Genomic DNA, 25,964 nt, shown 5'->3' with positions numbered 1-25,964 from the left:
TGACCCGGCCCAGCCCAGCCCATCACCAACTTCCTTTTTTTTTTTTTTGAACGGCATCACCAACTTCCAACAAAGCAAATTAAAAGGCACTTTTGGCACTTTCCGTTTTGGTTAATCAGAAATGCGGGGCCCACCTCTGTACTTCCCTTCATTCACCACATATATATACCACACTAGTAAAAAGTGAGTTGTAAAAACAATTCCAAGAATCGAAAGCTCTCGCCATCAAACTCATCCGAACAACTCAATTGATAGCAATTAGCAAGGTTTCATTGATTTTCTTCTCCTTTATTTGTTCAAATTCTCGATTGTTTGTTTATGCATTATGTACACACATGACCTTGTTCGTTCGGGGACTCCAAACCCTGATCACACGCTCGATAAATTTTCGCTATTTATCTCTCTCCAATCATCTCTTTAAAAAACCCTCCCTCGAAACCCAAAACGAACAAGATCTTTACTTGCTGTTGTGTATCTGACCATATGTGTGTACTTTGGATTTCTCATTTGTTCAAAGACTGATCATTTTCTTGGGGTTCCCTTGAATTCCAACCAATGTGATTTGAACAGATCAAAAAACTGACTATTGTTTAATTGCATGCTTTTAAAAAATCCCTGTGATGGTGGACATTCGGGTGATATGACTGATGGATGATGATCATCTAGTTGTAGTTGTGTGAGATCACCTAAGGAGTTGGTCGAGCGTGAGCATAATAACAGGTAGGGCATACACTCCCAAGCTTGTTGGTTCGACAGTCTAACCACTAGCAGCAAAGAAACCCTCGGGGTCATGGAAGTTTACCTGGTCATTAATTTCAGGTCTTGGGAATCTGGGATTAGTCAAGGTGCTGCCGGGCTCCCAGTTATTATGAAAGAAGAGCTAGTTATAGAGATAGAGGAAGTTTAGGCGCATTAGGAATCGTGATCACATTGGAAGACAACATTGATCATTGTTAGGAGAACAGAAGTGAGGAAAAGATGATGAAGTTGCCGCCTTTCTAACTGTTAATTTATTGATAACTGATTCATGTGCCAAGTTTAAGTTGTTAAAGAGAGGGTCTTTTTTTTGTCTATAACATACCAAACTCGCCTCCTTACGTGTAGCTTATTATAGAGGTAGGTAACTTTATCATTTACGCATTGAACACACCCTCTTACTTGTGGCGGTAGTTTCATCAATAAGGGGGCAAAGCATGTGAAAGTATTATGACTATGGGATTGGCGATGACCTTCAAACACAAAATCTATCATACGTTCCAGTGTAGGAGCCAGGAGATAAGATAAGTGGGGGAAAGTATTTTGGACAATAAATATCGATAAGATGATAAAATAATGTATGTCATTTAACAGAAGAACAAAATTAACATTGTTAACATATAGTTATACTAAATACGAACTACGACAATAGACCAGATGAGTTTTCATGTTTTGAAAGCTTCTTCACTATATGCTTCTTGTTTTAGCCAATTGAGCCTAAAACAATGTTTAATGCATAATAAAGCATGCCAAAGTCAAATTATGGCATGCCACGTGACTCGAAACACTAAAAGTTGGAAATTTTTCTCCGATGAAAGGAACATTATGTTTTTAATTTTCTTCATGCAAACCAAATTTAAGTTGAGAGAATGTAAGAAGATTGCCAAGCAAAATGCCAAATATGGCCAATGGTTTGGCCCTTTTCAAAATTTGTCAGCCTGTTTTATCATGATTTGGAAAGCGTTGAAAATTGGTGGTGGCTAGTTTTGGTACTTTGCATCTCATTTGGCCAATACATTGGAGTCACTCTAATGTTCGAAATAAGAATCGGAAGAACGAGATACAGAAAGGTATCAAAGTGATTAAAAGGGGCTATTCATAAGCGCGAGAAAAATTACTTTCCAACAATTTAGTGGAAGCAGGTGCCCCCACTGAGCTCCAAGTCCCTCTGCTGCTGGGATTGTTCTGATCTCTCCAACCCGTCTTAATTTCTAAATTATTGGTATGCTCAACCTAAGCATTGCTCTCTTAGCGAGTTCACTACCAAATAAGCTTATGACGTGCATATCTAGTATGACAAAGATTTTTATATGAACATAAGTTAAAGAAAATGGGAGGCATCAGTAGAAGTGCAAAGGATTTTGGAACGGTCTGTACTGACTACTGTGGGTACAGAATTCCTTGGGATGCAACAGTTTGAAAGATTATTAATTATTTTCCTTGTGAAAGGAACAACCTCACGAGGGCACTTTTGCTTAGACTTAGAAGGTAGAGACCATAGGCTTTGCTTTAGCTCTAACGTAGATATTCTGTGTCCAACTACCAATAATGGAAATAACAGGTAATCTCTTATGATACTTTAAATGGAGAGTAATAAAGCTGTTACTGATACATTTGCAAAGCAAACCTTATTGCACTATATTCATGCCACCTCTTTAATATCTGATCCTGGTGGTGTCTTCTTGAAAGATTTTCATGAAAAAACCGCTTGCTGGAAAAGTTTTAATGAGAACAAAATCTGTCATGCAGTTCGAAATTAGCATTCTTTACTCTAGAAACACGAAGAACTTCCATAGCAACAGAAGTTGTTTTCGGAAAGTAATGTTCTCTTTTTCATATTACTGATGCTTGATACTTGCTATCATGTAGCAGACATGATAGTCCTTGAAATTTGAATGCTTTATTTGGCATTTAAAATTAAACACTCTGATTTTCAGATTTTTTTTTTTGCTGTAGAATTTATATTAGAGTTTCAAGTTTCAATATCACCTTAAGAGCCTATGTAGTTTCTTTTTAAAATAAGGAACTTATATTCGCCACATCAATTCCCCGTGAGCACTTACCACTGGCATCCTCCTTTTCAGATGTTCAGCTACTGTCTATGTGTGCCCGATTTTCCATCTTTGAATTTGTTCCATTCTTGTATATCTACCCAATTTTAATCAATAATATCAAAGTACTGTGATACATGATCTTGCTTTAACATTTAAGACAATAAAGATAATGGAGGACTATGGCTATTAGTTTTTATCAGGAAACCAAACCAAGAAGGGAGATGTTGATTGTTGATCTCATTTCCTTAAACTGTTCAGTAATAAAATAACATGTATTCTTTTCCTCTATTTTGGCTCAAATTCTCATGTCACGGAAGAGAATTCGAGTTACCCAATGCGTTGTGCTTTCCTATTCATTATGATGTTCTTAATTTTCTTTTTCTTTTAAGGAAGACATATTGTGATTTTCTTAAGTACCATGTGGAGGATTAATTCCTTTAACCATCAAACCCAACGCGTTCAGATGGAGAAGTGCGTTGATGAAATTCACTTGTTTTTGGACTACATATTGACTGTTTGCTTAGTTTTGATGCTAAACTTGCCAATATCTTCATTTGCAAAAGCTAGCCATGCATGAAGTTGGAAATTAGCTGACACTCAGTTCATGTAGTTTTTGCGTTTTAGAAATTTAGGTTTCCGCTGCTTGTGACTTGTGTCGGTGCATCATCAAAAACATTTTTACCTACTATTTTGAAGAGTGATTGATATACAAAGCCATTTCTTGCAGCTAAAACAGGCTTTAGAGACTGATACACATTTTTTTGACTGTTTAGCCACAATGGTGTACAACTTGAGAGGCAGAAGAATCTTAGATAACCAGGAAAGAAGTGATATCTACCGGAAGAAAAGGCCAAAAAAGTCAGAACTGATAATGCCACATGCTAAAGATACTAGTGCTCCAATTGAAGCGGGTGAAGAAGACATGAGTCCACCAATCGATATTGATTCCGATGAAGATTTCACCCACATTGCTGGAAATGAGAATGACGTTGCTAGTTCTGGGATGGAAAATGATTTTCACACTTTTGATAATGATCGCTTACCGAATAAGATTTTGAAAGGACAAATTTGGGCAATTTATGACGACTATGGGATGCCTCGTCGATATGTTAAGATTGACCTCATTTCACAAAACACCGATTCTGTCTTTTCACAAGGTACCCATGCTGCGTATGTAACGTTATTGAAACACAATGGGGAGCAGAATTCCACAGAAACCAGTTGGTTTCGACCTGTTTGTGGAAACTTTACCCTCTACTCAAAGGGTCTAGATGTCAGTCGTTATTCCTTCTCTCATAGAGCTTCTCATCAATTGCGATACAGAAGGAACAGATTTTCCTACCATATATCCCCTAGGAAAGGTCAAGTTTGGGCCATTTACAAGGACGGCAGCAGAGTTTCTTCTCCCAGATTGCAGGTCTATGACCTGGTCGAGATCCTTAAGGATTCTGAAAATGGGTTGAGGGCTGTTTATCTGGTCAAAGTCGAAGGTGGGTACCGAAGTTTATACAAGCGACAAGTGAAGGACAGAGTTGAAGTTTCTCTACAAATAGGCCCGAATCAACTGGACTGGTTTTCTCATCAAGTCCCATCTTTCCGAATATTTAATGCACAAGATTCTCTCATCCACGGTTGCTTTGAACTGGATCCTGCTGCACTTCCACTCCGCGTTGGTAATTCCATCGATACAATGGATCCAAAAATCGATGATCGGTTGCTTCTTTTGAAAGTTCTTGATTTCAAGAGCATGATGATGAAGGAGAAACTCAAAGACAATAGTGTTTGGGCATTATATGATGATCGCGAAGGATTACCTCGTAGATACGCCTTATTAGAATGTACATCATCTGGTAGAGAGGTTATGACTTGGCTAGAACCTTGTCCCACTAGTGAAAATGAAAAGAAGTGGTACAAGGCGGGGCTACCTATTGCCTGTGGAAACTTCAGGCGGAAGAAAAGTGTCTTGTTCGTGGATCATGCCATGTTCTCACATCCAATTCAGTGTAACTGGGATGCAGGAACTGAGAATTTTGAAATTTACCCTAAAAAAGGTGAGGTATGGGGGATTTACAAAGATTGGCAAATGCAATGGAGCTGTGACCCAGAGAGAAGCCCAAATGAGCAATATTTTGACTATGATTTTGTTGAAATCCTCACTGACTTCAATGGAAACGAGGGCTTTCAGGTTTCACATTTGGTATATGCAGGGGATTCTAGCTTTTGGAAGCACAAAAATGCTTCTGAAAATCAGGTACCTGTTTCCATCCTTAGAGATCAGTTATATAGCTTTTCACATCGGATTCAAAAATACAAAATCATCGGTAGCAGCAAAACAGAAGAGGGGCGTCTGTTTTTGGACCCGTTAGTGGTTTCCCTTAATGCAAGCAAAAATGCAGCTCTATCAGAAGATCCCAAAGAAAATGATCAAGAAGTGGAGAAGAAAGATTGTAGCAAGTTTTTACGAGGACAGATATGGGCTTTGTACGAAGGCCCGGATCATATGCCTTGCTCATACGGTATTGTATCCAATACATTACCCCATGAACTTAAGGTTGAGGTTATGATGTTGAAACCACACCCAATATCGGAGGATGAGATGGAGTGGGTGGATAAGAACTTACCCATCTCGTGTGGAACTTTTCGGGCAGAAAAGGTGGCGACTTTAAGAGATGTTGAAGAGTTCTCACACCAGGTCATAATGGAGGGTGAAAACAAAAGGCACAGGTCATTTTACAAAATCATTCCCCAAAGAGGTGAGGTGTGGGCTGTGTACAATGACAGTGGGACGGAGCAAAGGGAATATCAGATGGTGGAGGTAATCGCGCCTTTCGATCAAGAGCTGGGAGTAAATGTTGCTCCTTTGTTTGAGGTGTGTAGTTCGAGGGTTTTGTTCCAAAGGCATTTTGTTAAGGGATTTTTGCTGGTGAAGACTATTCTGATGAAACAGATGGTGCAGTTCTCGCATCAAGTACCGGGCGAAAGGATTAACGGAGACGAGAGTGAGATGCAGGATGGGAGATGGAAGCTTGAGCTATCTGCAATACCTTCTCAATTAACTCCATTTTAGTGTGGGAAATAATGTAGGTGCAGTAAATGAGTACTCTACAGGAAAACGGTTTTCGTCAGTTTTCGGTTGCTATATGTTTTGGTTGGAACTGTTTTTGGTCTTAGGCTTTGGTGCTTGTTTACATTTGGATTACATGAACTTGTGCATCATTTGATTGAAACAACATTTCCATATGGAGTCTTTTGTTTTTCCATGTGACTGTCTGGTATACTGCAGTTTATAAGGAAAAAAAAGATTCTACAGATTCTGTTGATTGTGTAATCTTTTTCTGTTTTTCTACAGAACTAATATTGTTATACGGGAAGTTTGCATGAATTGGAATCAACAGCATGGATATCATCAATCAAGTGCCGTAACGCAGTTGTCAAAACCATAAACCCAGATTTTGTTTACTGTCATTTTTGGGTAGTTCCAATTGTGTTCGAAGCGATCGAATCTGTACTGAAAGGGAAGGTAATTATGGTCAGGTTATATTACCAGTTGTTCTTTTCACAGGAAAAGCATTTTGTATACAACGGAATTGTTTTGCGAAAGAGACCAACTAAGAGAATAGTTTGGGTTTCGAGTTCTGATGCTTTTGAAGTTTTCTTGCGTTTCTTGTGTTTCCAAGGAAGAACCATATTTATTTTCCGGCCCAACATAAAAACTGGTGGCACCGTGGCGGACTAGTAGATGGCTAGATTTAAGTCACATAATTTGCAAGCGTGAGCTGGTGCGGAGGTGCTAGCGTGAAAGCGTATTTGTAACAAATCTCAATCTATTCAAATTTATCAAAATTTATGAGAGCTAGAATTGAGAGCGATAGCATGGTGTAATGATTGAAAACGGGAGCGCAGGACATTTCGAAGGATTACATGAGACTAGATGCATGCTCAGATGACCCCTTTTTTTTTGGGTTATTACATACTCGGATTACTTGACCGGCTTAGATTCTTTTCCCCCGACCCGCTTAGATTCAGCACCATATATTTTTCGGTTTTCCATTGTAGAGTGTGTGAGAGTGGAAACTGTGGAGAATCCATCCATCCTTCTCAAACGTAGGTGGTCTGAAGACGCCGCTGTCGCCGCTTAGAAGCCACAGGAAAACAATTGCATTTTCATTTAGAATTTGGTATTTGGTTGAACTGTTTCGATATGTATCAAAACGCAAAAATTATTTTAAAACTATGAACTGTTTCGATACCTAGCGATGTTTAATCAAGATAATTTTTTAGTAAGTCCTCTTATCAGCAAGTTTTACAATATATGTGGTGTTTTGATCAAGGAAATACCGAATACCAAATTGTTTAACTTTTATTCAAAATTCATTCAATATTCAAGATTTTAAATTTTAAATAAAAGATTAAATGATTGGCCAACCAATAAAAAAATTAAATGATTGGCCAACTACATGCAATTGTCCCATTAAATTGATTTTTTACGAAACTACTCAAACAATTATTAAAAAAAACGAATCATTTGTGTGACACTTCAGCGTAGCCCCACAACTTCCATAAAACTGAGAGGGCGCGAGAGAGAGAGAGAGAGAGAGGAGAAAAGGCGACGGGTTTGCGTAACTTGCCAACAAAACGGGGTCGTTTTCTGGCGCTACAGATACAAATTGCAGCGCGTTGCCCTCGCCGCAGGGACCCCGAGTCTGGAGAATCCATCCATCCTCCTCAACGTAGAAGGTCTGAAGACGCCGCCGCCGTCGCACACGGCGCCGTTTCGAAGCCACCGGAAAACACTTCGGAGACCGGAATCCAGGTATTTCCTTCTGAACCGATCTCATACATTCATCTCCGTTACATATTCATAGCACCTACGTCATAAATCTCGCAAAATTATTATTATTTTTTTAGTATCAGGATTGATGGGGAAGGAAAAGGATGTGGCGGCGATGGAAATTGACGAGTCGAGACCTAATGGCTCTGATCAGATCAGTAACCCTAAGTTCTCAATTAACGGTTTAACCCATCATCTCTTTCTATCTGCGTGTATATCTGTTATTATACGAGAATTTCGATTAATGTGTGCTTTTTTTGCATAACTAATTGAATCCACTCTGGTGCGCAGTGTTGCAACTCTTGAAATCTTCTCAGATGCAGCATGGATTGCGTTTTGGTGATTACACTCGCTACCGGTACGCGATATACATATATTTGTATGTTTGCATGCATGTATGTATATATGAATGTAATATACCTGCGTTCATATGATGCGAGAGCGTATGCATGTGGACGTTGTACATTGAGGCGTAATTTAGCTTTAGGTTGTGGAGATTGGCAAAGGCAAGATGAAATTTGACGAGGTAAATGGATCGGAATTTCAGGAGGTATTGTACTGCTCGACTAAGGAGATTGTACAAGTCATTGAAGTTCACACACGGGCGTGGCAAGTACACCAAGAAAGCCATAACTGCGCCTACGGTCACTGAAGTGAGGTGTGTTTTCAGATATCTTGCGTGTAGAACTTTTTCCTTAAAATGAGGGAGGTGTATTTTGGAATATTTGTTATACTTTCACTCACTGTAGTTATTCTAAACTGGGATGGATGAAATTGTTTATGGATAATGCTAAATTGAGGCGACCTTGTTAATTTGTTGCTTTAAACTATGTTTATAGTCACTTGATACGTCATGTATATGCGTATGTGGGATCTATTCTTATTCCAATTTTGAACCTCCCTTGCTTTTTTTTTAATTGGTCTCGTTCCATTTCTGGACATTTTTTACAACTGATTGTGTGGATATTTTTAGCATGTTGTACCTTTTTTGAGACATCTTGATGATCTGGTGAATGATAGGGTACCATAATTAGTGCTAATACAAGATAAGTCATGAATGGTAATTCTTTTGTTCTTTCACTTCTTTGTGGCATTTTTTGAAAATCCTTGTAATCTATTGACGGCATTTACTTGTATTACTTGATTGAAGACATGCTTTCAACCAGAATAAAATAGTGGCGTTAATGTTGATTCTAGCCTGCAACGATATTCTAGTTATATCCTGCAGAAACCTTATGGCAGCTCTATCACCTAGATTGCAAGCTGAGATGGTTTGTGGGATCCAGTTGGCTTGGAACTGATGTTGTCTTAAAGCTAGCTCTCCCTATCTCTCTCTTTCAGCGTGCCTGTTTGGTGTCACATCTCCTTCATTATAAAATTTTCAACTTTGTAATTGGCTATTGATTTAATGGGAAACAAGAAAGGGGAGAAGAAGAAGAAAAGATATGCTTGTACTTTTTCAATCATAAAACTATAAAAGTGGCATGTTTTTGTTACACGTGTTGCTCCGCAACTTAAATTTTTATCTACATGCATTTGCAAGATTAATTTGTGTTTTTGAGAAGCTTAGTTCCATTGTTGTCTTGAAAATTAAAGTCAGCTCTCAATCCTTGGAAAATTTCATGTTCCTTTTGATGTTAAAGCTTAACGCCGTAACGGTAGTTGGTATGCTTTTTGGTTTTGTATGCTATACACTATACAGTGTCAGGGTGCAAGTGCTCTTTCTGCAGCTAAAAGGGGGAGAAAAAACCTTTTTTAAAGATCAGATGATCTATTAAGTACATGTCTTTCCTTGTGCATTTTGAGATTTTTGAACGTAGTTAACTAAACAGGTAAAGTGGTACACATATGCCAAAGCTTTCAATTTTTTTGGTGGCGATCTATAGCAATTAGAACTGTAATCCTAATAGTCATGACTCATGGCATATCGTATAGGTTTCTCCATGTGGTTCTTTATACGGCAGAAAGAGCTTGGAGCCATGCCATGGAGAAAAGACAGCTGCCAGATGGTCCAAATGCTTGCCAACGGACCTACCTGATTGGTAGGTTGAGGAAGGCAGTAAAATGGGCTGCTCTTTTTTCAGAATTGTGTGCAATCAAGGGAGATTCCAGAACATCTTTAGAAGCCGAGGTGACCGTTTTAATTCAGTAGTATGTGTATTGTTGCAATTAAATGTTATAGTATTAACTTTCATCTTCATTATCGTAGGTAAGAGATGTCATGTGAGATTGTTGCTTACATTGTGAACTCTGCAATTCTCATTCTTCTAGTAGGACTTCTCATGTTTAGGTGGTTAGGGGTCTCTTTTGAGAATTTAAGCTATGACATTTGGTTACTATGACAGACTGACAGTACCAATTAAGTCACTCATACAGTTTCACCCATAATATTACTCATGAGAATGCTACTAGAAAATAGTAAGAATTTCGTGTTGAGTACTTTAAGGTGAGTTAGGCTATTATACATGCCTGTAAAATACAGGGACTGTGGAAAATTGTTTCTGGAGATTATTTTGTGTTTGTGTGTGTAGAAGTAGGGCTGTCCACGGTCGGATTTTTTTCAGGTTCGGGTCGGGTCCAACCCGACCCGCATGTAGTCGGATTGAATAATTGTCCACCCGAGCCCGACCGAAACCCCTATCGGGTTCCAACCGAACCGAGTTTTAACTTGTTCGGGTCAGGTTCGGACGGATTGTCAGGTTGTGCGAAATCACAAACTCAATCACAGATCTAGAAGAAATCACAGGCCAGATCACAATCACGATTCACAGCAATTACAAAATCACGATTACAATCAGTCAATCACAAATCTACAAACTTTTTTTTTCTTCTGAAAATCAAAATTTTGATTCAAAAATTACAGTGGGCCAAAGGACAATAAACAATTGCGAACCTTTGTTCATCTCCTTCAACCTTCGTTCTTCTCCTTCTCGACCGTTGACTGTTGGGAACAACAGTGACGAGGATGTCGTTTTGGACGAGGTGGAGATGCCGCCGTAGCCGGCGGAGGAGTGGTGGGGAAGCAGCTGGCGGAGGGTGTGATGGCGGGCATTTGGGAGGAGAGAGAGATCGAGAGAGAGAGAGAGAGAGAGAGAGAGAGAGAGAGAGCCGAGAGGTGAGTTCGTGTGTGTCTGCGTGAGGGAGGCGAGTGCCAGACGAGTGGATGAAATGGGAAATTAGGGATTTTTTCTTTATATATACGTATGTCGGTCGGGTTTGGTGACCCAAAAAAATTATCTGGTGCATCTGACACCCGGCCGACTAAATGCAAAATCCGACCAAATCAACCCGAATCCGACCCGAATGGCTGATCAAATCCGTCAATTGCCTCAGTTTCGGGTCGGGTCGGATCCATGGACAGCCCTATGCAGAAGTGTGTGCACATCATTACGTTATCTAATTCCATGAATTTTGACAATGGGATTTGAAATTCTTTAGTAGTTTGGGAGCTTTGATTTGCCTCATTCAATTTTTAGTACCACTTCCTACTTAACTAATCAAGCATGAGATTTTTCAGTTTGTATTGAAAAACTGCTGATCCCCAATTTGCAGGCCTATGCCTCTTATATGAGAGGGAATTTGTTGTTTGAGCAAGATCAAAATTGGGACGTGGCATTAAAGAGTTTCAAGAATGCCAGGTACTTCCCAACCCCTAACATCTAACTTTTGCTGCTTTATAATGTGAAATGAGGCGACTGTGTAAAATCTATTTGGAAAGGACAAAGGGAAAGAAAACTAGAAATCAGGTTAAATATTTTGTCTTTTAATTTACTGGCATATCCTTTTTGCATGTTTTGGGGGCTTCTCCAAAATCTTTCTTCCACTTCTCAATTGATCTTTTAGATTGCTGTTTCTATCTGGAAGTTCTCTCAATTCTTTTAGTAGGTAATGATTAGTTAGTGCCTAACTTCATTTATCTAACAGGGCTGTCTACGAGGAACTTGGGAAATATGGGGACCTAGAGAATCAGGTTTTGTGCCGTGAGCGTGTTGAGGAATTAGAACCAAGTATACGTTACTGTCTACACAAAATTGGGGAGTCAAAAATACCAACTTCTGAACTGATGCACATTGGTGAAATGGAAGGACCTGCATTGGATCTTTTCAAAGCTAAACTAGAAGTAAGCTTTGGTTTTGAAGCTTAAGCCATGAATGCTTTATCCAGGTTTATTTATGGCTGCCGTAAGAGCAGTGATTGACTGATATTTGCTTCTTATCTGAAAAACTAGAAAATAATGTTTACACATTCGTTTCATGCCATTCATCTCCTGTATTGTGTTATCTCAATTTGCAGGCTGTTATGGATGAGGCAAGATCTCAGCAGGCTGCATCTATGACAGAATTTCATTGGCTTGGTCATAAATTCCCTATTTCTAATGCGAAGACACGGGTTTCAATATTGAAAGGTTAGTTATTGTTCTCTTTTCGTAAGGAAATAAAAGGGCATTAATCTATAGTTCTATGATCAAAGACTTGTCTAGTAAGGTCTTACATGTCTCTTAACTTTGTTCTTTGTCCTGCATAAACATACTGCCATACTGGACATGTGATTATAGCTACCCCATTGTCTGATGGGACGTTGCTATGTGTTCATGTGTTGTACCCCCACGCTCTCTTTTGTTCCTATTCTCCTTTCCACCAATTTCTCCAACTCTCATGTAATGTTTCATGGCACGTCTAGTTGATTAATTTGGAGCACACTTCTGATGCTGGAAGAGTTCCACACTGCTTGAAGACTTAGTTTCCGGAGATATTGACTTGAAAGGCATGCTAATTAGGAATACTTGCAGAATATCATGATTCAATTCAGATGGGGAATACAAACTTGGTGTCAAACTTAAACGCAATGTATTAGCTGATGCTCCACAAACACAAGCTTGCGGTATATCTCACTCGGTTTTCCAGAGAAAAGATTTATGGTTCAAAATTCACTACACATGGTTTTTCTTTGCTGATTGAATATCAAGGAAACTTTTTGACTAGTTTGTAAGGTAAAGAATGGAAGATGCATGAATTGGAGAGGAGATATTATTAGCTCATTGCTGAAAGCAAGGTGATACTCACATTAATAGGGGTGAACACGGGTCAGTCCGGGTCGGGTTTGAAGCCCACCCGTCAACTGACCCTATCATCTCGGGTTGAAGAATGAGTCACCCGATCTCACACCGTGGATCCTTTGGAAGTTGGAGCCTAAAAAATCGGATTACTCGGTTTACGGTTGGTTTCGGTCGGGTAGTTCGGGTTGACTATTCTTGTCCATGCCAGAAATTTTTATCGTGTCATTGAAAGAAAAATATAAATCTGGGGTGGCTTCATGGCTGGAGTGGGTAAGCCATGAACGGGGAACGCCGTCAACGGCTTGTGGAGGAAGAATGTGGGCAAGAAGTTTGGAGAGAGAGAAGAAATAATTAGTAGTTGCTGTGCACAATCTGGGTTTTTCCGGTGTGCCGCTCTGTGCCACTTTCGGGGGGCTTGAGAGGAGAGAGGAAATAAAATATTTTGCATCTTCTAAAGATGGTGAGTCAGATGAGTTGACTGGACATGTATTCTCCCGTTATACCATTGGTCAGTTCGGGTTCTACGGATTAAAAATAATCAGACCCGCTATCCGACCCGACACCCGGCTTTCCAAAAAAAATAACCCGCAACCAACTGAAACAAGCTTCAAAACAGATCGAAACCATTCGGGTCAGTGGGGTTGTCGGTTTCACAGTTTTTTTTCCTCTGCCCTACTCTCATACATGTGCCGCTTTTCAACAAAGGGTGTTAATTTTGTTTGGTCTACTTACCTCTTAACAACGATTGTTATGAAAAAGGCTCATGTTGTTTGGTCTACATACAACAAATTTTCATAGGTTAGAGCAGAGCAATGTTTTTTCATATGGCTTTCAACAAAATTGACAAGGTTGACATAATGTTTTTTCATATGGCTTTCAACAAAATTGACAAGGTTGGCATTGAATCTTTGGTGGTCTTAACTCTTAAGATTGCTAAGGGATCTTTTGTGGTCTTAAGATGGCCAAACGATCTTTGATTTTTATTCTTAGAAGAGGTGGGCTTATTTTCGGTTATAAATTAGGGAAGGTAGAGCTTGTAGTCCTCTTTGGTTGTTTTCTTCTCCTAATTTCCTATTTAGAAATCTTGCCTTATGCTCTTGAGATATGTATAATTTGCCTTGTTTATCCTCATCCTATGCTTGACTTTTGTTTCCATATCTTTTATACTTTTAGATTTTGGAACCCCATCTCAAGCTTTTCTTCATGACATGAAAAATTTGATCAGCTCAGGATTTGGAGAAAGATCTTCATGGTCCTACAGGAGACTCCCTTCCAGCAGAGAAAAGACTGGTCATCTTTGACAAAATCTTTGCCGCATATCATGAAGCGAGGAGTTGCATTCGAAATGACTTGGTATGGAGTCTTCGTAACTAAATGCAGCAGCATACTTCTTTGTTTTTTTTTTTTTTTTTCTATCTTCAGTTGGCTTTGTTCTATAACTTCTATCTGAATTATAGGACTTCTTTGATAAGTTCAGGTTATTTTCAGTTAATGTGTATTATTTTAATTGATTGTGGCATTCTTTTGTTTTAGGTCACTGCAGGCAATTCTGAAAACATGAAAGATGATTTAAGTGGGCTTGATAAAGCTATTGGTGCTGTTTTAGGACAGCGGACCATTGAACGGAACCAGTTATTGGTGACCATAGCCAAAAGCAAACTTTCTAAGTCCCGTGACGACAAAATTGAGAAAGTCACCAAGCCTGAGGAGCTTGTGAGGTTATATGATCTGTTGTTGCAGGTGAAGAACTACTTGCTCTGTATTTTCTGTCTATTCTTAACATTTCCTATTCATCGTGGGATACTTGAAATTGCAGCAACAGTACTAGTAGCCTTTATTATGTCTGACAACACAGGTTTGGATACTTGTTCTTACTTTTTGCAGAATACAGCTGATCTTTCAGATTTGGTTAGTTCTGGAAGAGATAGAAAATCAGAAGAATTGGCATTTGCAGAAGAATGTGCACTCAAAACTTTGGTTTTCCGAGCAGAGAGGTTTGCTTCCTATTAAGTCCATAATTTTTTGTTGTAGAAGTGTTAAGTGTTCCACTAAACCTTCTTAAAAATAAGTACTTATTTGCAATTTTCAAGCTTAAAAATGGACTTACTGAAATAATTTTTTGTACAATATGGATCTTGTTTGATAGATCTCGATGAGATCTTTTGAATGGTGCAAAAAAAATTGAAAAATTATTTTCATAAATACATTATTTTTAAGTTTGAAAATTGAAAAAAAGTACTTGTTTTTTAAGAAGGCTTAGTGGAGCACCTATAACTGGTTTGGAATGCTATTCATAGAGTCATACGCATATATGTTTGTGTGTAAGTTCTTCCCATCTTTTTTTGCTCATATCGTTGTGTTTTGAATGTTGTCTTGACCCAGCTAGTGAATCTGGTGTGACCTATTCCTGTTTTCTGAGAAGACAATCTTACGTATTGTCTGGTAGTTGGCTGATGCCGTTTACCTGGTGATCGAAAATATATGTAATCTATTATAATGGAGAGGTTGGGTCTATTCGGATAAAACGTGTACACCATCTATATTTTGCTGTTTTCACAATTCCTTCATATGGGGACTTAATTTTTGTATCAATGCATCACCTACTTTCTTAAATACAATTTGCCACACCCTCTATTTGTTTGGCCGTTAGATTGAAAAATATCTGTTTCATTATCATATGATATTGGTTTTGGTTCTGAATGCAAGGATTATCTTGCTTGAAATCTTAATCTTCTCCCTTGTCTTCATTCTTAGTTTCTTCTTCCTTATAAATGTCAACATCATGATTTTCACCCTTATGCTCGAATTTTCTTGTTTCTGAACATAGGCCACATTCCACCCGTAGAACCATTATGCGTTATAACGCATGATTTAGAACATATGCATTGCTGTGGCCAATATTCATTCATGTTGCATTCTCCACGTCAGTTGTTTCAGTGAGGTCTTGTTGCTTGTCGTCATATTCTTTGATTGAAGCACCTTAATATACTGGTGGTTTTGGTGGTGGCATCGCCATTGAGTCCGTGTTTGGAAAATATTAGGTCTTCGTGCTGTCCACGGCTGTTGGGTTTTGGTATGCTCTCAAAGTATTCAACAATATTTTCATGTCCTCTTTTCTGCCTGCATGTGTGGACATTCGACACTATGCCTAAAACAAAGTTCGAAGCAGACGGATAATGTGAAGATCACTCGCAATTTAGTTTGATTTGAAATCCAACTAACCCTAGCCCCACCTCCACCATAAGAAAAGGAGATTTAAATACGTCACAATAAGAAATTAATTGCACATTTGCATGTCACTTGCTTCAGCTTTCACTAATCAATTGAAAGATATTGAACTATGTAGAGGTCTCAGATCTTGCTTCACTATCATCCTAACTTCAGGGTCAGGGTTGATGGTATTATTGCGAATCATTTTTTATGGCCTTATGGTCCTTTTTACTGTAGTTTTCTCAGAAGGTAATTATTGAAGGCCTCACAAATTCACAATCTTTTCACAGGTGCTTTTACTTGGCTAAATCCTACAGTTCAGCTGGAAAGAGGACAGAAGCATATGCATTATACTGCCGTGCTGGCTCTCTAGCTTCTGATACCCTTAAAAAACTTCAAAGTCTGACTACTTGTGATCAGGTGTGTTTAATTTTTGTATTGGTGACTGCTTTGCTTAGAGAAGACCCCTAAATTTGCTCCAACTTGCATGCTTCTCTTTTTTGGGTAAGCAAATGAACATAGATGCAGCTACTTGTCATACAACTGACATCGACAATCTTAAGTTCATACCACAACAATTCTCCTGTTTGCTTTAGGTCTTAGTCAACATAACGTTGTACAAGTTTCATAAAGGACTACCAGTGTGCTGATACTAAAAACATGAGAAATCCAAATATTGCTCTGTTTTGGCCTCCAACCCACCTTGCTTTGCTCTCCTGTAACAGGCAATGATGAAGGAGTTGAAGATGCTATATGATGACAGTAGGTCTAACAGCTGCATAGAGCATGCAACAGGAATCATGGAGGAGGAGAAGGCTCCAGAGATTCTCTCAAAAAAGATCTCTACAATATCATTATCTGGAGCTGATAAAAAGGTACCATATAGCTTTGCTTTTCTTCTGGATTTCCTGAGGAAATAAATCAAGTTTTACATTGGTATTTTGAGTTGCTACTTCTCCAACTAATTGTACTGACTAAAACTTACTCTGATAATTGGATGACTTCACGGCAACAATCATGCATGGACGTTGCGTGTTTTTTCTAGGCTTATTGCAAATACGAAGGGGCCATTTGGAAAATCCTAACAGTTGGCTAGTATTATGCAAACAGCCAAAGATATTTCAGAAGTTCAGTTCTGAGCATTGAAAAGGCACAAGCCTGGCTTATGTTCGTTTGCTTTTGAACCAAAAAAGTGGATGCAGACCAATCTATATATGCTTCGTTTCTGTGCAGCGAATTGCTCTTTCCCAGTCTCCTGTAATTTAGCTTGTGCGTATGGTAGCCCATGTAGACATTGTGACAATATTGACTTAGTTTGGTGATCCTAATGATCAAGTATACTTATTCACCAAAAATCTGGTAGTTGTTAATTGAACCTACTCTCTGGAGTTAACTATCAAGAGCTAGCTACCATCACTCTGCCTCGACAACCACAATTCATCTGAATATGCTACAGGTCTTGAGTATTTTGGTATTATTGAGTGAATTCTTCTCCATTAAAATTATTGGTTTCATAGTATTCTTTTTTTTTGGGAAAGATTTCATAGTATTCTTCTAGATGACTTACCCGTAGTTTGTTTTATGAGCAATCGCTATGACTGATTTTTTGTGTGTTTTAACCTCTATCAAGTGTTCTTTAGTAATGGTCAAGATAGAGGAAATAATACACCTAATGGAAATTTCCATATTTGAAAAAAGCCAAAAGTCAATCAAATTGACATAGCAAAAAAAAAAAAAAAAAAAAGGTACACCTGTCTCTGCTCATTGGTTTGAGCAATTATTATGTCTATTTCTGGTTGTTTCTGTGTTTTGCATTCATTTGTCATTATTGTTGTGATCATTACAATTTACTGTTTCTTTGAGTCAAACACCTTTTGTTGCGCCCTCCCTCTGAGTATAGCTTTACAAAGGATTTTCATTCTTAAGTTTTTTTTTGAAGAGGCAAGGTGCTCTAAGAGGGTATTTAGCCGGGCTTTTCTTGGGTAGGGTATCTAAACAATTTTGTTGGTATTGTTATGACTAGAATGTATTTGTTATTTTCATTTGTTATAAATAGTTTAGTCGCGTAAATTCTGACACTGCTCATCTGTGTTCAAATTTCTCAGCAGGAAAAATATCTCACTGAAAAATTGGACACCTATGAATCAGCAGTTGGCGACTTGAATACGAAAGGACTTCCTCGAATTGAAGCCTTCCCACCAGCATTCCAAGCTATCCCTCGCAATCCAATTGTGTTGGACCTGGCATACAATACGATGGAATTCCCATCTCTTGAAAACAGGATGAAGAAAGAAAAGAAGGGCTTCATAGGTCGGCTGTGGCGGTGACAACCTCTGTTGGTGGTATTGGATTCATGGGTTGTCTCATCGTCCTTACTCGAGATTTGTTCAATTTTTTTCTTTGTAGTTTATGCTTTGCCCATGCATAAAGATCGCTGAATCCTGCCATCAGTCTTTTTGGATTCATGTTTGGCGTAAATATGGGTGACTATTTTATGAAATTGACAATTTTGGCTTACCTACGCATCAAAGGTTTTGACGTGGGAATCATATGGGATGGCCCTAAGTTTTCCCACTCTTTATTATAGAGACATTTGAGTTGGAAATGAGAATGTCAGATTAGGGATGGCGGAATTGATTTGATTCCTTATGTTTTGGTTTTGAATGGCAGCCTGCTTGTGATTTAAACCTTACTTTCTTCTTTTGTGTCTTGTTTCCATGACCAATTTAGCCATTGCTAAGATACAACTGCAACCATATTGTGAGAGGATGGTTTTGTTCTCCCTTGGTATAGATTCATAGCTCAACGCATTTGCATATGCGATTCTGTGCCCTTTTTCTCTTATGGTAGGAGTTACTGGTCCAGTACTAGTACAGTTATAGTAAGAGATAGAGTATATGTCTCTACGAGGTGAACTCATTATATGACTATCTTTAAGTACAGTGAAGCCTTGTATTATCTGATAACATACCTTGAGTTAGTATAACTCTTGATATAGCCTCTTCTAGAGGCCTTATGTGAGGTTTTACGAGCGAGTCGTGCCCATTGAGGGCGGTGGGGCCTTCCCCGTATCATCGTATGCAATTCTGTACTTAATACCAACTGCGACCTTCAATTTGTATTGGATAACATCATCTGAGTTAAAAAAAAAAAGGTTCTCCCTACCCAGAGCGTCTCTCTCTTAACATTTGAAAACCCTAGCTGTCGCTTTGGTTTCTCTTCCTTCCCCGCCCTCCCCAAGGTTTTCCATCACCCCTGTGTGGGGCTTCACTCTCTGATTGTTCTCCTCTCTCAATCTCAAATCTAAGAGTTTTCTTCCTCCTCCATCACTTCCCAACCTCCTCCCCTAGCCATCAGCCTCCGCCTGCCTCTCCTTCTCTGATCCTACTCTATCGTCCAACGCGTGGTTGTTGGTGGGTTGTCGTTTGTGGCCGTGGTAATGTTTAGCGGCCCAAGGTCATCGGAGATCAGTGGTTTGTGACCGTGGTCGGGGTAGATCTGCCAATGATAGATTGGATGGTTCTTGATGTAGTGGGGTTTTTTTATTTCCCCCCCCCCCCCCCCCCCCCCCCTTTTTATTTTTTATTTTTTATCGGATTTCCATTGGTGCTTATGGTAATCTTTGCTTTAAATCTATGCCTTCCCTAGGGGAATTACTTTCTTTATCTCTGACTCCACTATTACCAAACTTGTTTCGGTTTTCATCTGAAGAGACTCGGCATAGATATTTAGACACAAGTTTTTCTTTTTGATGTAATCTGTTTATCATTTGCTTGGTGGATGTATCAAAGTTTATTAGTCTCTGTTTTCGGATGAAAATCTTTGTTAAGTACCGGAAAGTCTCTGTTTTCGGATGAAAATCTTTGTAAGTACCGGAAGGGTTTTCATTAACGTAACCATTTGCTTTTGATGAAAAAAACCCAACAATGATGAATCGGATGAAAATCTTTGTAAGTACCGGAAGGGTTTTCATTAACGTAATCATTTGCTTTTGATGAAAAAAACCCAACAATGATGAAGGACCATACAATGCCGTCCAAATTGATGGTGTTTTTAAGGTTGCAAAGTGAAGCATTAGGTTCGAAATTCCAAAAGTATGCTTTTGCAAAATTGTTTTGCCGTACTTTTTTTCCAAGAAAATTTTCACAAAATTCCTTCTGTTGGCAAAGAAACACCTTTCAAGGGAATATATATATATATATCAAAAGGAGTTTCTCAAATTCTCTGAAACCATTTGGGCCCGGAAACAATACTTTTTGAAACAAGTCGTGAGTTTTCAAAATAGGTTTTTGTAAAGTGCTCTCGGAACTGGTTCGGGAAACAGTAATCAAACAGGCTGAAAGATGGAACCAAAAGAGCATTGCCTCCCTCGGTAGATAGAAACCATTCGTACGATCAGCTTCTCTCTTCTTCTTGTTCTTTTTTGTTTTCAAAAGAAACTGTAAGGATGAAAAGATTCGCAACGCAGAAAGAGGGTGTCAATGGAACTGTCTAGGGGTTCAGGGGATCTCATTGACAAGAAAAGCCGACTTCTAAAATTCACGAAGACTGCATGGTTTCCGATCTTTACGTTGGTTCCGGGGAAAAAAAATCTGGGGTACAATAGAAAGAAAGACACAGGAGAGCCTCAACACCCTCTCCAATGCCATTACCGCAATGTCGAAACCTGACTGGATATGTCAAATGGAGCAGCCACATCTCGGACCCTCTTTCAATTGTTGTCGACTGTAACTTCTGAATCAGCTTCTACTATCAAATATAGCGCAAAGTTCTCCATAAATGCAACCAAAGCTCTGCCCCCAAACTCGTTTCCTCCCCCTAGCTTCACATTGTATGCCAATATCCAGACTCCTGCTTCATTTTGCAGCCATCCTCCATAGCCAGCTGATCCGCAGTTGCCACGCAAGCTTCTCTTCAGTGTTTAGCTTTACTGGGTACCTGCATTGGGGACAATCTCAGGTATAATGAGTCCTAGAGGAGTTTGAGAAGTGGTTACAGAAGCATAAACATGTAGACCGGCCTCATGTATCTGTATCGGACACAACACGCTTTGAACACGTGTCCAGTTTTTTCGTTATATACCTTTAGTCGGACACGCAGGAGACATGTTAAGGAAACATTTGGAGGTCAAGACTCAAAATGCAATTAGTAAAACAGGCCCAGAGACAGAATTTCCATGAACGCTTTTCCAGAGACTAATCATTTGTATCTTCATAATGTTAATACTATTTGTGTCTTTCGCCCGAATCTGATAGAAATAGTGTTTTCCTCTTTTATATAAATTCATGACATATGTCTATAGTGTAAATATATTTTGGAAAGCGTCTCCAACATGTCCGTGTCCTGACTATTAGAAAAATGGTGTGTCCCCTTGTCATGCCGTGCAGGTGTCCCCTCTCTGTACTTGGTTATCAAATAATCTTTTTTAAGTCTTTCTGTACTTGCCAAAAAGAGACAACGACGGGAATGTTCCATGGGGTGGTCTCAATCACTAGCTCTGTTGCAAAATTAGAGGAAAACAAAGTGATGTTTATTTTCGCACCTTCAGTTGATGAAACAAGTGTCAACAATGCATATTGCACAATCACAGGTTCTCTGAAGTTTCAAGCTTCAGACTCGCGCTTGCAGGGCAGAGCATTGGGTTCCAAATGCCAAGAACTTTCTGGGATGCCGTGCTGTCCAATACCCGGCACTCTGAAAGCAGGAATTCGGTGAGAGAACCCAACCACCTCCGATTGCAAAACCACACGAGACAGGTCAAACCCATCCAATTGTTGCCTCTGGAAGAAAGTCAGACAACCCTCCACCTCTACCAGCTTTGCTATCCTCATTCCACTCCCTTCCGAAAGATCTGACAAAATTTCAACAAAATCAAATTCGGCGTTTTCATATTGAAATTGTTTCCACTTGTTATTCCAGTTTTTGTACATCGCCCATATCTCGCCCTTCACGGGGTAGACTTTGTAGATTGGATTTGTTGTGCTACGTTGGCATCTAACCAAATGGGAGAAGTGTGATCTATCTAGGTTCACATTTGGTCCAGTAGCTCCATATACTCCACAGACAACGGGGAGTCTTTCTTTTTTCCAGGCGAACTCATAATCCAAAATGGGTTGAGGTTCTAGATATGTAACACGTACTTGATTACTTGAGATCACGGTGTTGATTTGTGTGTAATGCCGGGGCAAATCCTTTTCATCATACACAGCCCACACCTGACCTGCTATAAAATCATTTGGTGACCAATTCGGACCTAATATTTTGCTGTCTGGATATGGCTTCAAAGAAGAAAGGGAGGGAACCTGTCCAGCATTGAAATTCGAACAGTCCGATTTATTAGAACTGTCTGAATTTTCCACCTTCGACGTAGTTTGGCTGTAAATATCATTTACTGTTTCATTTGGCAAGGCCAACTGGTCAAGCTCGAGCATTCCTTCTATAACTCCATCAATCTCTCCACCTGTAAATCTATATTCTGGAACCCTGTGAGATAACATGTACAAATTGTTTGGAGAGATGTGAAGAATGACGTGATTCCCTTCACTCCTTATTCTCTGAAAAATGTTGTTGAAACCATCTGCCTTCACCAAATGCGCAATGTCGGCCCCCAAATACTTGGAAAAATCGGAGAGGAATTCAACTAACTTGAATTTGCATCCCTTGACTGTTTCCCGATTATAGGACCATTCATCAAGGTCCCAATCCTCGTATAGTGCCCAAACTTCACCTTTTTTGGGGTAAATCTCAAACTGTTCCTCAGTTATTCCACGAACCCAAGTGCAAATGTAGGAAAATGCCGTTGGGGAGATCACCTTTTCACTGTTCTCTAAGTCCATATGGAAGGGTCCAGAAGCAACAGGCAAACCTGCATCGCACCATCTTCTCTCTCCATCACTAATGGGAACTGGTTTCAACCATGTAACTACAACAGTAGATGTAAGAACGGCATTAATTTGCGCATAACGACGATTTTGAGGCTCGTCAGACTGGTATTGAGCTGCTGCCCATATTTGCCCGGTTTCGAAACACTCTAGCGTTCTAGTGCACCCAAAGTTGTAAAATTCATGATCAAACCAGTTCAAATCTTCTTCATCATCCACTGGCATGTCAATCTCCTCCAAAGTATTTCCCTCAGAATTCACAGTAGAAGAACATGCACTGGGTTCTTCAAGGCTATTTACATGTAGCAAAGGTGCCCAATCTTCCACATTCCATTTTTTTCCTTCTGAAATTTCACCAGAAGAAACCTTACCATACCCAGAAGAGATTTGAGCAGAAATGACCGCCTCCCTATTAGATACGCCACAATCGAGTGCTGAATCTTCATTAACTGATTCATAACCTTCCCAACTACTTTTACGCTTGGAATCAAATGCTGAACGCTTGTCTGCATCAGAAAGTACAGAAAAGGCGTCCTCTATGAGTTTAAGTGCTAACTCAGTGCCCGGAAACTTGTTTTTGATAGGAATCATCGATTTGTGTAGCTTCTGGTGACGACAGTTTATGTCAGTGAAATTGCATGAGGGCATAAGACGTAGAATCCAGTAGTAGTCAATGTCGTATCCTGGAATTTTGGTTTTGGAAGCCGAGAGAACGTCACAAACAGTTAACATACCAACAATGTGATCAAGTGATGGGAAAAGCTGCTGGGCTTTTATTAATCTGTCTCTAGCACTAACATAATCTGCAGCGTTAATTAACTTTTCAGCAACTTCTTTTTCTTGAAGGGCCTCAGCTTTATTATACATCTCTCACTTCTCCTTCAATTTGATTCAATAGCTGTTTTCACAAAACTTCCAGACTTAGCATACGGAAATAAGGGCCAACCTCTAGGCTTTCACAGAATACAACTCATAATTCACAATGTTGAAATAAATTAGAAAAATAAACAAACAAATAGATATGCTTGCAAGGCATTCCACACGAAGGTAGAAAAATAGAACCCAGACATGAGGAACAGAAAACAAATAAAAATGGAAATAGAAATTCTATCTTGGTTGGTCGTTATGAGAACAATGAGGAATAAAATTCCGCAAAACTATTGATGGTTTCTGAAGCTAGAATGAAAGATGAATTAGAGGTAAAAGCGACGTATTTGGGATCTTGTGAGGCTTTAAATCACTCTTTTTAGTGCGCGTTTCAATTCCCTAACAATAAAGCTCTCAAACTCGATGCCAACATGTGTATCCAAAGTTTTAAACTATCAAACCTAAACTTGAGCATGTGTCATTTCAAGTTCATTAAAAAATAATGTCGAATCTAAGGAACCAAAGGGTTAGCTCAAGTGGTGGGAAAAACGGAGCTAAGTGTCTTACAAATACAAGTCTCTAGTTCGACCCAAAAAGCAAAATCTTTTGGGCCAACCCTCCCCACAAGCAAAAGCATGTGCGAAATAGCTGTGGCAAGGGAATCCAATTTATGGTGCGTAAGGACGAACCAAGGGGCAAGTGAGCCCAGACGACCGCCAAACCAAAGTTTCACTAGAATTGTAGTAGTTTTTCACAAAAAAAAAATCACAATTATATAAGTTTGCCTGCCCAACATTTTTTTTAAAAAAAATCTAACAGCGGCCCGTGCCCATCTAAGGTTTTTTTCAACAATTGAATATCGTCATTCCAAGATAGTATATGGCAATAACAAAAACTTAACACAGGTTCAATATTTTACCTTTTGGAAAGAATATAGATGCACAAAATTGCTTGAACCGTATTATATATGGCTACGTTTTTGTAGTCATATAGGTTATTGAAAATATCTACGAAATCTTTTTTTGATACTTCTTTTGTAATATGTATTGACAAAAATTGATATCACCTTTCCCATGTGGCAAACAAAAATCTAATGTTCGCCCACCCAATGTTAAAACTCCATGCCCGTTCTTGCGGGCATGCGACCTAAGGTTGCATTGATGGGATCAGTTCCGGATTACCCAAAACAAAAAAATCCCAAAAATCTCTTCACTTGAAATCTACAAATATACATAGCCAAAAGATGCAAGGACAATGAAATGAAATGAGAGCTTAAATTTCTTGCTTTTGTTTGATTGACAATAAAACATTGAACAGGCACCCTTCAACCAAAAAACTCCTTACACCCATAGGAAGAATGACTAAATACCCATAGAAAAAGCCCCCCCCCCCTCTCTCTCTCTCTCTCTCTCTCTCTCTCTCTCTCTCTCTCTCTCTCTCTCCCAATTTCGTTTCACTTTTCCATGCCTCCCATTTCCCTCGTTAAATCCCAGATCCAGAAATAGAATTCACACTGGAAGGGAAAACAATGCAAGTGAGTGGCTTATTAGGGTAAAGATAGAAATGGGTAATTGAATAAAGCAGTAGTAGTCATTTGGGTCTTTCTCCAGGGGAAAAATAAATACACAAAAGTTCAATCTTTGAGCTAATTAAAGCTCAGTTTATCCCCTGTTTTTTCCAGCAATTAAGAGAGAGTCTACAATGGACAAGAAGGAAAAATGGCAGTACCTCAAAATAAACTGCAACTGCTGATAAAAATGCCAAATCTCCCTTTTGGGAGCTTCAATTGTTCAGTGACAGATAGAGATCCACAGTTGTGCAGGAGGAGAAAAGCTTGGCTCGAAATAACACAACATTTGCATGCAGTCTGCTGTTGAAATGGGGCAGGTTTTGGAGGAGAGAGAGGAGGGGAAGAGAGAGGGTCACTTGTTCTTTCCAGGACTAAAAAAGTGACCCTCTCTCAAGTTTGTGCTTGTGTGAGGGGCCCTGTGGGCAGTGGGAATTGTATGGGGAACTCCATACAGTACCTCCGGTTACGAGAAATTTTTCAGTGTTGGATGGATACCATTTGGTACTTACTAGGCGCATCAAGGTTATTCATTTGGGTTTTGGACGGTTAGAATTTGGAGAGAGTGGTGGGGTGAGAGGATGGAGAGGATTTCAATTTGGGCAGTCTAACACATTTTTTGACGATCCAGATGGGCTGCTTGGGTACCATGTAGGCTCAACCATGTGGTAACCACCCTATATCAAAAAATTTCTCTCTGATTACGGATCCAGTTCGTGTTCAGTTTCTTGTGTCTAGTTCA

The 25,964-nt window shown here is 39.3% G+C and overlaps 3 protein-coding genes and 1 long non-coding RNA gene across 6 annotated transcripts; 3 read left to right on the top strand and 1 right to left on the bottom strand.

Moving 5' to 3' along the window:
• Positions 1-183: 183 nt before the first annotated feature.
• LOC131335243 (uncharacterized) lies at positions 184-6,048 on the top strand. Its single transcript, XM_058370510.1, has 2 exons — positions 184-266; positions 3,584-6,048. The coding sequence occupies exon 2, from the start codon at positions 3,589-3,591 to the stop codon at positions 5,875-5,877; it is 2,289 nt and encodes a 762-aa protein (XP_058226493.1). The 5' UTR covers positions 184-266; positions 3,584-3,588; the 3' UTR covers positions 5,878-6,048.
• A 1,323-nt stretch (positions 6,049-7,371) lies between these two features.
• LOC131335245 (uncharacterized) lies at positions 7,372-18,599 on the top strand. Of its 3 annotated transcripts, none has more exons than XM_058370513.1 (14): positions 7,372-7,623; positions 7,719-7,823; positions 7,933-7,999; positions 8,189-8,299; positions 9,577-9,772; positions 11,194-11,279; positions 11,566-11,761; positions 11,935-12,046; positions 13,923-14,050; positions 14,231-14,437; positions 14,582-14,691; positions 16,198-16,327; positions 16,633-16,782; positions 18,013-18,599. In XM_058370513.1, the coding sequence occupies exons 2-14, from the start codon at positions 7,730-7,732 to the stop codon at positions 18,232-18,234; spliced, it is 1,809 nt and encodes a 602-aa protein (XP_058226496.1). In that variant the 5' UTR covers positions 7,372-7,623; positions 7,719-7,729; the 3' UTR covers positions 18,235-18,599. The 3 variants fall into 3 exon arrangements, with proteins under 3 accessions (XP_058226496.1, XP_058226497.1, XP_058226495.1); XM_058370514.1 differs by having other exon boundaries at positions 7,379-7,623; positions 18,016-18,599; XM_058370512.1 differs by having other exon boundaries at positions 7,380-7,623; positions 7,725-7,823.
• On the top strand, positions 16,794-17,624 carry LOC131335247 (uncharacterized). Its single transcript, XR_009202474.1, has 2 exons — positions 16,794-17,415; positions 17,446-17,624. It is a non-coding gene; the product is annotated as an uncharacterized LOC131335247 (long non-coding RNA).
• Positions 18,600-20,312: 1,713 nt separating the features above from the next.
• On the bottom strand, positions 20,313-25,605 carry LOC131335244 (uncharacterized). Its single transcript, XM_058370511.1, has 3 exons — positions 25,384-25,605; positions 21,450-23,686; positions 20,313-20,845 (listed from the first exon to the last, which is right to left on the bottom strand). The coding sequence occupies exon 2, from the start codon at positions 23,653-23,655 to the stop codon at positions 21,511-21,513; it is 2,145 nt and encodes a 714-aa protein (XP_058226494.1). The 5' UTR covers positions 23,656-23,686; positions 25,384-25,605; the 3' UTR covers positions 20,313-20,845; positions 21,450-21,510.
• Positions 25,606-25,964: the final 359 nt, after the last annotated feature.

The sequence above is a fragment of the Rhododendron vialii genome, chromosome 8a, assembly GCF_030253575.1.
Source record: "Rhododendron vialii isolate Sample 1 chromosome 8a, ASM3025357v1".
NCBI classification, from domain to species: domain Eukaryota; kingdom Viridiplantae; phylum Streptophyta; class Magnoliopsida; order Ericales; family Ericaceae; genus Rhododendron; species Rhododendron vialii.
This window is presented reverse-complemented; position numbering and strand designations above follow the sequence as displayed.